Below are 12,062 nucleotides of genomic sequence, written 5' to 3'. Positions count from 1 at the left end.
CTGATGTGGGGCTCGAACTCACGAACTGAGAGATCATGACCAGAAGTGAAGTCAGATGCTTAACCGACTGAGCCACCCAGGTGCCCCGGTTTATTATTATTTGTAAAGCTACACATATATGTGACATGTACTTTTGGTATTGTTTTCTATTTTGCAATAGCAGGAGAACATATAGGGAGAGAAAGCTTGTTTAAGTTTTCAGAAAAACTCCAAAACAAAGGTCACAGAAAATAATACAGGGCACTAGTGCTCCACCCTTTCCAGACAGGCTGGGGCCAGAGGAGTGGGTAAGAACCATGGACAGCTCCCCAAAGCCCAGTGTCTAGAACTCCATCTGGAAAAGGTCAAACCTAAGAGCCTCCAATGATCCAAAGGCAGACACAAACAAATACCTTGGGATCTCTCCTTCCCTGTTCTAATTGTAAGCCCACTGTCAGTGAACAGGGTGGGTGTGGACCTCAGATGGCCCTGATCCCCAAGGTCACGGGAAAGAGCCACAAGGCCAGAGTGCTCACCGGCCTCCTCGGTGCTAATGGTGAGCTCTTTGCTCGGCTCGCTGCGGCCAATCTTGTTGAAGGAGTACATGCGGATGCTGTACACAGAGGCTGGGTGCAAGTCCACGATGTTGGCCTGGTTGATGGTGGGGGAGATGTTGCGTGTGGACTGCTTGAAGTCCCAGGAATCTGGAGAGAGAGCACCCATTTCAAACCACAGCCGGGAAAACCTCACAGCCCTTCCCCAGCCTCAAGCACCAGCACATCCCAATCTCCACTGTGATGCCCAGAGGAGGGCCAGCTCACACAGACTACAGCCAGAGGGCACAGGCCTTAACCACCTCACAGAGAGTACAAGGATTCTGTTCCATGAAACTCAAGGAGACCAAGGGATGCCGGAGAACCTGAGCCAGCTTGTGAGTTTAAGCCTCAGATAGGGGTCAAACAATATGCTCCTCAAGGTCCCTTTCAAGATCCCCATTTGCTCGCTATCCTTAAGGGTGTGATTAGCCAGTGCCCTCCTTCCCAGTCTCCCACACCACATCAGTGACCAGTTGTAACCGTGAGATACCTATCAACCCAGGGCCACGGGTGAAGCCAAGTCTCCCCCTTTTTCCTTCTGTGTATGCCTCTGTATTTCGTTTCTTTGTGCACTTGTGTGGTGGTGGTCTTGAGTGCCACTTGGTCTTTGGGGGGACAGACTGAGTGCCAGAGTCCCCAGCCCAAACCTTACCCTCTTGCTCACTAGCAGGAGAATGCTCTCTGAGTCTTTAAGGTCAGGAGCCAACAAAGAGATTAGCATGTTCCCGATTCATCCAAGGGGACTGGCAGGCCATTCCAGGGCTGTTTAGCAAGTGAAAAATGCCACACAGGAATACTGTGACAGTAAACATTCTGCATGTCCAGAGGAACCCAGTCATTCATTCGATATATTTTTGCTGTGCCTCTACCGGGGGATTCCCAAGAAAAATGGGAAGGGGTTGCAGTTACAGCAAAGCCTCAGCTAGGATCTTCCAAACCCAGAATTCATAACTAGATTACTTTATTGGCCCTTCACTTTAAAAAGAAAAAAAGGCAGAGCACAAGGAAACAAGCTGATAGTAAGGCTTAAAAATCTTCCCGGGGCATGTCCTGATGTCACTATTCAGTCTAATTTTCTACGCCTTTTAAATCCACAGTAGAGGATCCTGAAAATTCTCAGTAGAAAAGATTAAATTGCATTCACTGCTGTTTAATCCCTAGAACAGGAGAGGAGGCAAGCATATTCTAGAAAGACTGTTAGGAAGATTCCCGCCCCCCCCCCCGCCCCTTTAAAAAAGGGCTTATACCTGATAAATCAGTTCACCAGAAGAGACTAACCCATGCCCTCAGATTCTGGTTAATTGAGGTCTTGATGGTTTTCAAAACACCACTTCTAGCTTCACAGGCTCGGCATCTGTGGAGGGCACTGGCCCAGCTCCCCATCTGCAGCTTTGCATTTAATTCTTTGGTTTCATGAGCCAAAGTCACAAATGGCAGGCTGTGGATGCTCAGAGGCACATTATTTTCTCCTTGTCTTTTAAAAACACCCCAACCACCCAGAGAGTCACTCTGTGGCTGGCAGGTTAAGCCAGGGTTGCAAATACGATGGCTCCTACCTGCTGCGGACACCTCTTTGGTTTGGGAGGAAATGGGCTACACCTCTCTCTGTGGCATCCTGGGAGCTGATGCCAGCTCACACCTCGTACTCAATTTGCCCGTGTTTATGGGAGAGGGACATTAACCACGAGTCAGTGAGGGAGGAGGCCCACATGATGTGTCTGAACACAGAGAGACTAAGGAAAAAAATGTATATATTTGCATATACATATTATTAGACGAGCCTTGCTCTCTATATTGGTAAGAAACATTAACATGGGAGGTACTGTGGATGGAAATATACATAAAACTGACATTTTCTTCACAATAGATTCAGGTTATTGGTTCCTCGTTTTTACCAATATCACAGCAGCGATAACGTGTCCCTCTGTGTGTGAGTCACCTGCTATCGATTTGTCCCAGGACAGTGGATGTTAACATTGCTCACTTAGCTTAGGTGGCCCTCCATCAGATTCCTCTCCTTATTATATAAAGTTAATACGTCCCCCTCTATCATTACTAAAGGCGTCAGAGGGATTTACTGAGAGAGGTATATAAACCATCACATTGTCTTCTTAGTTTCTCTTTGCTTGTAGTTTGCTTTGGAAAATGAAGGCTGTCACTTTTGTTTCCTTGGAGATAGTAGCCTTTGCAAACCGGGGTTTTAATCCATCAGGCCTCGGTCCTCTGTTTCCATTATAGTTCACACATTCGTGTCACAGACATTCTCTTCTTTATTACTTCTTTGTATTTTCAAAAAAAGTCTACAAGAATCGTATTATTAACGCATGTCAAGTGTGTTAAGTTTCTAGAATATAGCTCAGCGCAAATGATACAAATTTTCAAAGAAATAGGAGACTTGGAAACGATTGCTCTAACTCATTTTATCTCAGTGTGTGTGTTCATCTTCCTAGTGTGTTTACAAAATACAAAGAGCAGCATCCAAATACAGATTTACAAGATTTACACAATTGAAAATAATCTTGGTTTCGCTGACATGAAAATTTGGTCTCTATCACTTCTCGTGTATGCATACTTCCTATTTTTATGTATGTTTATGTGCATAAAATGTTAACATTATTTGATTCATTCTTTCTTGTTACCTTCTTAACGTGTTTCTATTATTCTTCTCAGTTACAGAAACTGCTATAAACATTCATTAGGGCTGTCTCTGCGTATTGTTCTGTGTTCTTTTCAGATAAATTCTAGTTAAGATAAATTGGAGTAAAACCCGAGCTTTACCATTTACTGGATGTTTGACAAAATATTCTCATAAAAGAGGAAGAATAATATTATTATTCTCAGATTATGTATGTGGTCCATGCATTCATATATAAAAAACTGTTAGAAAGATACGCGGTACATAGTAAATTTTCGAAAGAGTTTGTTGTTGCTATGCTCACGATCCTATTAGGCCTGTAAATTCCATACAACCCTTTCATTGGACCACAGACACTGGTGTTCACTAGTTAAAAATGAGCTTGTTAAAAATGTGGAAACCCAGGTCCCGCCCCAGAAGTGAACTAGAGAGAGTCTGCATTTTTACAAGGGCTCCATTTTGTTTCTGCACACATTAAAATTTGAGAAGCACACTTCTGACTCACCATAACTTTTCCATCTGAGACGTATACACAATTTATCCTGTATGCCATAAATACCACACTCAAAAATGTGTATGCCTGTGTTGATGCCTTAATTTTATAATTTATCATCCAGAAAAATAGAGGCTCCACAGTGGTTTTCATGGAGCAAATGGTATCTTCTTTCCCCAGAGCTGGAGAACGTTACCGTGCAAAAAATGATCTTACTGGATACTGCAGGACACTCTCCTAAGTCACCACCAGTAGTTCTCTTAGCTCTCTGGTCTCATCTTGGGTCAGATTATGAACTCTGCCCATGGCCACATAGTAGATTGTTTTGTGTTTCAAGGACGGCTGACATTCAGGGGTGTAGACATAGAACCGTCTCATGCAGAGCAGGAATTGTACAGGGATGTGATGCTGCTGAACTGCAGGAACCTGGCCTCTGTAGGTGAGGAAGACTTCCCCCCAGAAACTTCTAGTCTATCCTCCAGCTCTTGGCTCCGCTGTTTGTAGAATCTCTCTTGGAGCTTCCAGTTCCTGTGAAAGAGTTTCAGATCCCTGCTTTCAAGGATGGAATTAGGGGTTTTGTTGGTGAAGAACGACTTCATGGTGTTTCATCATGCCTTTAAACTTCATCTTTCCTGAGGTAACCTACACCCTTTACTTGAGATTAGTGGTAATTCTATACATTCAGTGGCATAAACTATTGTGGCCCCCATCTTAATATCCAATTTCCACCCCTTAGATTTGACCCAGAAATACTTAGAAGTGGAACTTAGGATCTAAACTTTTTACTATACTAGCAACAGTAAAGGTGCTGTCAGAAAACAGTATTTTGGGACATCATGTTCTAGAATATTCTAATATCCTACAATGTCCTCTCTTCTCACCCAGGCACAACACTGGATTGGAAACTGGAGAATCTCCAGCAAAACCCATGTCCCTTTTTCTAATAAACAGGCTTACTGTCTCTAAACTCAACCTGGTCACCTTTTTGGAGCAAAAGAAGGAGCCGTGGGATGTGAGGAGGAAGGAGACAAAAGCCAACACAGCCGGGTGGGCGAGAGCGATTGAAGCGAAGGACACAGGTGAGAGGTCAGAGGTCACAGAGGAAGCCAGACCTTAACATATGGTTTGGGAAGATTTGCTTCAATGGAAATGATTTTTGAGACACAGAAGTTTTCTGCTGCTGTCACAGAGGGAGACTCCTCCCCAACCCTCCAGGCATCTTCTGCTCCAGTGGACTTCTGTCACGTTCACATTGAGGCCCAAAGTTGTCCCCTGGAACTGTGAGGCTGCTTTTCCATCACTTTTAGGGGCCTGGGAAAATCTGGGCGCACTTCTGAGGAATTCTACGTTAAGGCATTTTTAAAGTTCTGCTTCTGCCTCGTGTGAGAAATTTGCAAGGGAAACGGTCGAGTTAGCAGGGATTTGGTTCAGAAATCCCAGAAACACGGGAGACAGGTATCACACGTGCTCTGCTGAGTCATTTCCAATCCTGTAGAGGCTTCATACACGACCCTCCAAGGTTCAGACAGTAATTTCCTTGTGGCACAACGCACCTCCTTAAAATGAGCAAACCGAATCTCCCATTCCACTTTGAAATTTCCGTGTTCTTTGTAAGAACTAACTTTAGAAATTTCAAGTCTATGTGCCCCAGTTCCTCAACAGTACAAGAGTTTCATGCATCCATTTACCTCACAGAATTCTTTCTTTTATTGAAGTATAATTGACATATAACATTATATTAGTTTCAGGTGTACAACATAATGATTCAGTACTTACATACATTGTGAAGTGGTCACTACCTTAAGTCTAGTCACTATCTGTCACCGTACAAAGTTACAAAGTTTTCTTCTTATGATGAGAATCCTCATTATTTAGTCTCTTAGCAACTTTTTAAAAATAAGTTTATTTATGTATTTTGAGAGAGAAAGTGCAAGGAGAAGGGCAGAGAGAGAGAGAGAGAGAGAGAGAGAGAGAGAGAGGAGTGAGGGAATCCCAAGTGGGCTCCATGCTGTTAGTGCAGAGACGGGTGGGGCTCTGTCGCGTAAAATGTGAGATCACGACCTGAGCTGAAATCAAGAGTCGGATGCTTAACTCACTAAGCCACCTGGGGGCTCCACATCTTAGCAACTTTTAAACATGCAATGCAATATTATTGTCCACAGTCACCATGCTGTACATTACTTCCCTGTGACTCATTTATTTTACAACTGGAAGTTTGTACTTCCTGACGTCCTTCCCGCATTTCACCCACTCTCAAAACTCCTTCCCTCTGGCAACCACCAGTCTGTTCTCTACACCTACAAAGTTTATTATGTGTGTTTTTTTAAAATTCTACATATAAGTGAAATCATGTGGTATTTATCCTTTTTCTGACTTATTTCACTTAGCATAATACCCTCCAGGTCCACTCTGTGTTGTTGCAAATGGCAAAATTCCACTCTTTTTTATGGTTGAGTAATATTCCACTGTGTGTGCGTGTGTAAATACATCCCACATTTTTCTTCATCCATTCATTTATTAATGGACTGAGGTTGCTTCCATATCTTAAGCTATCGTAAATCATGCGGCAACGAACATAGGGGTGCATACATATTTTTGAATTAGTATTTTTGGTTTCTTTGGATAAATACCTAGAAGTGGAGTTGCTGAATCAAACAATAATTCTTGTTTCAATTTTTTGAGAAACTCCCACACTGTTTTCCATAGTGGCTGCAGCAATTTACATTCTCACCAACAGTGCAAGAAGGTTCCCCTTTTTCCCACATCCTTGCCAGCACTTATTATTTCTTGTGTATTCAATTCTTTGAAGGCTGAGAGCAGTGAGGAGGCAGCAGAAGAAAAGCCTGAAGCTTGCAGAGGCTGGTTCATGAGGTTTAAGGAAAGAAATCATCTCCATAACATAAGAGTATTAGGCAAGGCAGCAAGTGCTGATGTAGAAGCTGCAGCAAGTTATCCAGAAGATCCAGATAAGAGAATTAATGAAGGTGGTTACACTGACCAACAGATTTTCAGTGTAGATAAAACAGCCTTCTATTGGAAGATGCCACCTCGGACTTTCATAGCTAGAGAGGGGAAGTCAGTGTCTGGCTTCAAAGCTTCAAAGGACAGGTTGATTGTCTTGTTAGGGGCTAATGCAGCTGGTGACTTAAAGTTGAAGCCAATGCTCATTTAACACTCCAAAAATCCTAGGTCCCTTAAGAATTATGCTAAATCTACATCGCCTATGCTGTATAAATGGGACAACAAAGCCTGGATGCTAGCACATCTGTTTCTAACATGGTTTGCTGAATATTTTAAGCCCACTGTTGAGACCTACTGCTCAGAAAAAAAGATTTCTTTCAAAATATTACTGCTCGATGACAATGCACCTGACAAGAGGTCCGATGGAGATGTACAACGGTTGCCATCTTCACACCTGCTAACATGATATCCTTTCTGCAGCCCCGTGGATCAAGGCGTCATTTCGACTTTCAAGTCTTATCATTTTAAGAAATACATTTCATAAGGCTATAGCTGCCACAGATAGGGATTCCTCTGATGGATCTGAGCAAAGTAAATTGAAAATCTTCCGGAAAGGATTTGCCATTCTACAAGCCATTCAAGAACATTTGTGATTCATGGGAAGAGGTCAAAATATCAACATTAATAGGAATTTGGAAGAAGCTGATTGCCACCCTCGCGTGGACTTTGAGGGGTTCAAGGCTTCAGTGGAGGAAGAGGCTGCAGGTGTGGTGGAAATAACAAGAGAACTAGAATCAGAAGCGGAACCTGAAGGAAGAGGAGACTGCATGGCCGCCATTTCAGGATAAAACTTGAATGAATGAGGAGTTGCTTCTTATGGAGAAGCAAAGTAAGTGGTTTCTTTTTTTAAATTTCTTTAAATGTTTTACTGATTTTTGGGAAAGAGAGGGTGAGCAGGGTAGGGGCAGAGAGAGAGGTGGGAGGAAACAGAGAATCCAGAGTGGGCTCTGTGCTGACAGCAGAGAGCCTGATTCAGGGCTTGAACTCACGAACCACGAGACCATGACCCGAGTGAAGACGCTTACTGACTGAGCCACCCAGGTGCCCCAAGAAAGCAGTTTCTTGAGATGGAATCTACTCCTGGGAGAGACACTCTGAAGACTGCTGAAGCGACAGCAAAGGATTTAGAATATGACATAAACTTAGCTGATAAAGGGTTTGAGAGACTGGATGCCCATTCTGAGAGAAATTCTACTGTGGGTAAAATGCTATCAAACAGCATCACCTGCTACAGAGAAATCACTCGTGAAAGGGAGAGTCTGATGATGTGGAAAACTTTACTGTCTTATTTTAAGAAATGGCTGCAGCCACCCCAACCTTCAGCAACCACCACTCTGATCAGCAGGCATCACCACCATTGAGGCAGGACCCTCCACCAGCAAAAAGATTATGACTCATTGAAAGCTCAGATGATAGTATGCGGTTTTTTTTTTACAATAAATTATTTTTTAAAATGTTTATTTATTTTGAAAGAGAGAGAGAGAGAGTGCGGGCGAGCACTAGCAGGGGAAGAGCAGAGAGAGAGAGGAGAGAGAGAGTCCCAAGCAGGCTCTGTGTTGTCAGTGCAGAGCCAGATGCGGGACTCAAACTCACAAACCATGAGATCGTGACCTGAGCCGAAATCAAGAGTCAGAGGCTTAACTGACTGAGCCACCCAGGCTCCCCTACAATAAACTATTTTAAAATTAAGGTACATAGTTTTTTTTTTCTCCGAACATAATGCTATTGCACACTTAATAGACTACAGAATAGTGTACACGTAACTTTTATATGCACTGGGAAACCAAAAAGTTCATCTGACTTGCTTTCCCTTGGTGATCTGCAAGTATCTCCGATGTATGCCTATAATCATTGATAAGTATGTACTTACTAATGCCACTCTGTTAATTGTTTTCTGCCTGTTTTGTAGTTTCTTCCTGTTTCTTCTTTTGCTCTCTTCACTTGTGGTTTGATGAGTTTCTTTAGCGCTGTGCTTAAATTCTTTTCTCATTTTCTCTTGTGTACCTAGGTTTTCACTATGAGGCTCACACAGAATAGCCTATATATATAATAGTTTATTTTAAGCTGAGAGCAACTTACGTTTGAATGCATTCTAAAACTCTATCTTATTTATTCCTCCTGTTGTATAATTTTGATGACACACTTCACATCTTTTTGTGTGTCCATTAACTAATTATTGTAGTTATGCATTTTTTACTACTTTTGTCTTTTAACCTTCACACTAGCTGCATGAGTGATTAACCCACTATATTCACTATATATTTACCTTTACCAGTGAGATTTTTACTTTTGTATGTTTTCTTGTTACTATTTAGTGCCCTTTCTCTTCAGCTTAATGAAGTCCCTTTACCATTTGTTGTAAGATCAATTTAGTGGTGGTGAACTCATTTAACTTTGCTTGTCTGGAAAACTCTTGGTCTCTCCTTCAATTCCAAATGATAACCTTGCCGGGTAGAGTATTCTTGGTTGGAAATTTTTTCCCTTTGGCACTTTGAATACACCATGCCACTCCCTTTTGTCCTGTAAAGTTTCTGAGAAATCTAATATCTTATGGGCTTTCCCCTGTACATAACAAGTTATTTTTCTCTTGCTGCTTTATAGATCCTCTGTTTATCTTTAATTTTTGACATTTTAATTATAATATGTCTTGGTGTGGCTCTCTTTGGGTTTATCTTATCTGGAACTCTCTGGGCTTCGGATGTTTGTTTCTTTTGCCAAGGTAGGGAAATTTTCAGCCATTATTACTTTATTTTTGTATTTTTAATTTATTATTAAAATTATTGATTAATAATAAATTAAATAATAAATAATAGTTAAATATCAAACTAAAATAATTTTAATTATTAATTTTATTATTATTAAAGTGAGCTCTAGACCCATTGCGGGGCTTGAATTCATGACCCCAAGGTCAAGAGTCCAGTGCTCTACCAACTGACCCAGTCAGGTGCCCCAGCCTTTATTACTTTAAATAAGTTTTCTTGCCCATTTGTTGCTTCTTCTTCTCCCTGTAGTGGGAGTGTTACTCTGCTAGATATTGCTGCATAGGTCTCTTAAGCTATCTTCACTTTTAAGAATTCTTTTATCTTTTTGCCACTCTGGGAGAGTTCCACTGCCCTGTCTTCCAGGTCACTGATCCTTTTTTCTGCATTGTCTAGTCTGCTTTGAACCCCCTGGTGTGTTCTTCAGCTCTGTGACTTCTCTTTGGTACTTTTTAATATTTCCTGTCTCCTTATTGAAGTCTTCTGTGTTCATCCATTCTTCTCCTAAGTTCCATGGGCATCTTTATGACCATTACTTTGAACTGGTTATCAGGTAATTTATTTACCTCCATTTCATTATGTTCTTTCCCCCTAAAGTTTTATGTTATTCTTTTATGTGGAACATATTCCACTGTTTCTTCACTTTGCTTGACTCTGTGTTTGTTTCTGTGCATTAGGTAAAATAGCCACCTCCCCTTGTCTTGAAGGAGTGGCCTTGTGTAGGTGATGAACCATATTGTTTAATCTTGCCCTAGCCCTTGGTTGTCTCTTGAACCTTTGTGATTGTCTAAACAGCCTGATTTATTCTGGATCGGTCCCAGTTGTTGAGGGTATGCCAAGACCTGTCAGTGTTCCAGAGGGAGGGATCTTAGCACCTGCTGACTTTCAGGCTGACTGGAAGCCAGATTCTTAGACAGCAGCTTTTAAAGTATACAAATACATACTGTCCAATGGGACTGCAATCACAAACCCTGCTGGCCTCCAGACCAGGCCATCTGGAGGTGTCCCCTTGGCAATAGTTGCAAAAGTCAAGACAAGTGTATGAGCTCCTTCCTGGGATGTACTGGTATGTTGTAGTGAGGCCAAGGGAAAGCACAAGGATGGCATTCCCTTAGCCCACATTCTCTTAGAACATTTCGGTAGTCTTAGGATGTGTCATGTGCCCTTTAGGCTGAAGCTCTAGGACAAGTAAATAGGTCCTTTCCACAAGAAGGCTGGGGTGTGTTTTAGTTTGCTCTCTGTGCAGTGTCCTGGGGGTGAGAGCCTGCCAAGAATTGTCTCTCTGATTGTTTCAGACCCATGGGGCCTAGAAACATAAGCCTGCCTAGCCACCAGACCCAGATGCTCAAGGGCTGTCCCTAATGTGGATTGTGTGCACCTGCTGGCTTTAGCAGGGCCACAGGAGAGTGTGGGGGTGGGGTGCACCAGCTGACTCTAGTGGAGAAGAAGAGCCAATAATTCCCAAGCACTTGTGATGCACCAGGTGTGGTGCTGGACAATGTAAACATTCACCATTTACTCTTCACACCCCCATGATATCGGCACTATATCTCCGTGGCATCGGCAACCCCCACGTCACCAAATCCAATTCTTCACCTGGCCTCTCGGGAGTGTTCAACACTTGGACCGCTCCCTTTTCCTGACATACTCTTTCCTTGGCTTCCCTGATAAAACACTCTCTGGCTTTTCTCTTACGTCCTGGGCTATTTTTCCTCTCTCTGCTTTGCAGGTGCATTTTTCCCACCCTCCCATTAATGGTTAGATGGAGTTCTTCCAGTCCACCCTAGGTCCGACTTCTTTCGTTTTACAGAATTTCCCCATATTTGGCTTCTATTTCCATCTATACACAGATAACGTGAAGATTTGTGTCCAGCTGGACATCTCCTTTGAACTCAAGATTCTTACAGCCAACTGTTTACTTGACGTCTCTTCTTGGATGTTTCAAAGGCAGCTCACATTCAACATGTCCAAGACAGAAGTCTTGACCATCCCCCCTATAAACCCATCACCTTCCTCACGTCTGCACCTCAGGAAATAGGCGCATGGTGTGCCGGGTGTTATTCCAGACTCTTCTATGAAGTCTTATAGCTTTTGTGTCCCATGTATCTCTTAAATCTCTCCATTTCTCTCCATCTCCATCCCTGCCCCAGCCAAGCCACTGTCACCTCCCCCTTGGACCAGGGAAACAACATCCCAGAACCTACTGTGCACCCCCTTCCATGTGTTCACCACGCTGCAGCCATCCTTCACCCCACAAATAGGATCAAGCACTTTCTGCCGGCCAAATACTGTCCCGGCCCTGAGAGTGGTCTTCTCGAACACAAATCTGATACTGCTGTCCCCTTGCATAAAACTCTCCAATAGTTTTTCCTTGCTCTTGAGACAAAAACAAAATTTCTTCTCGGGACCCCAGGCCCTACAACATCTGGCTTGTGTATACCTTTCGGGCTCCATGTTTCTCCACTCTTTTCATCTGAACTCCTACAGCATTTACAGCCCTCTTTGCCGCACAGGGCTCACTGTTTCAGTAGCAACTGGCCAAGGAGACACTAAGCTCCCTAAAGGCGGGAGCCATGTAT

At 42.9% G+C, this 12,062-nt stretch overlaps 1 protein-coding gene across 1 annotated transcript in view; it reads right to left on the bottom strand.

Moving 5' to 3' along the window:
• DSCAML1 (DS cell adhesion molecule like 1) overlaps nt 1–12,062 on the bottom strand; it is a 348,259-nt gene that overhangs the window by 40,005 nt on the left and 296,192 nt on the right. Inside the window, exon 15 of the mRNA XM_027036614.2 lies at nt 516–683. Coding sequence (XP_026892415.2) covers nt 516–683 — 168 coding nt within the window. The remainder of the gene's footprint in view (nt 1–515; nt 684–12,062) is intronic.

This window comes from Acinonyx jubatus, chromosome D1 (assembly GCF_027475565.1).
Source record: "Acinonyx jubatus isolate Ajub_Pintada_27869175 chromosome D1, VMU_Ajub_asm_v1.0, whole genome shotgun sequence".
NCBI classification, from domain to species: Eukaryota; Metazoa; Chordata; class Mammalia; order Carnivora; family Felidae; genus Acinonyx; species Acinonyx jubatus.
Note: the sequence above shows the minus strand (reverse complement) of the source record. Positions and strands in the feature narration are given on the sequence as shown.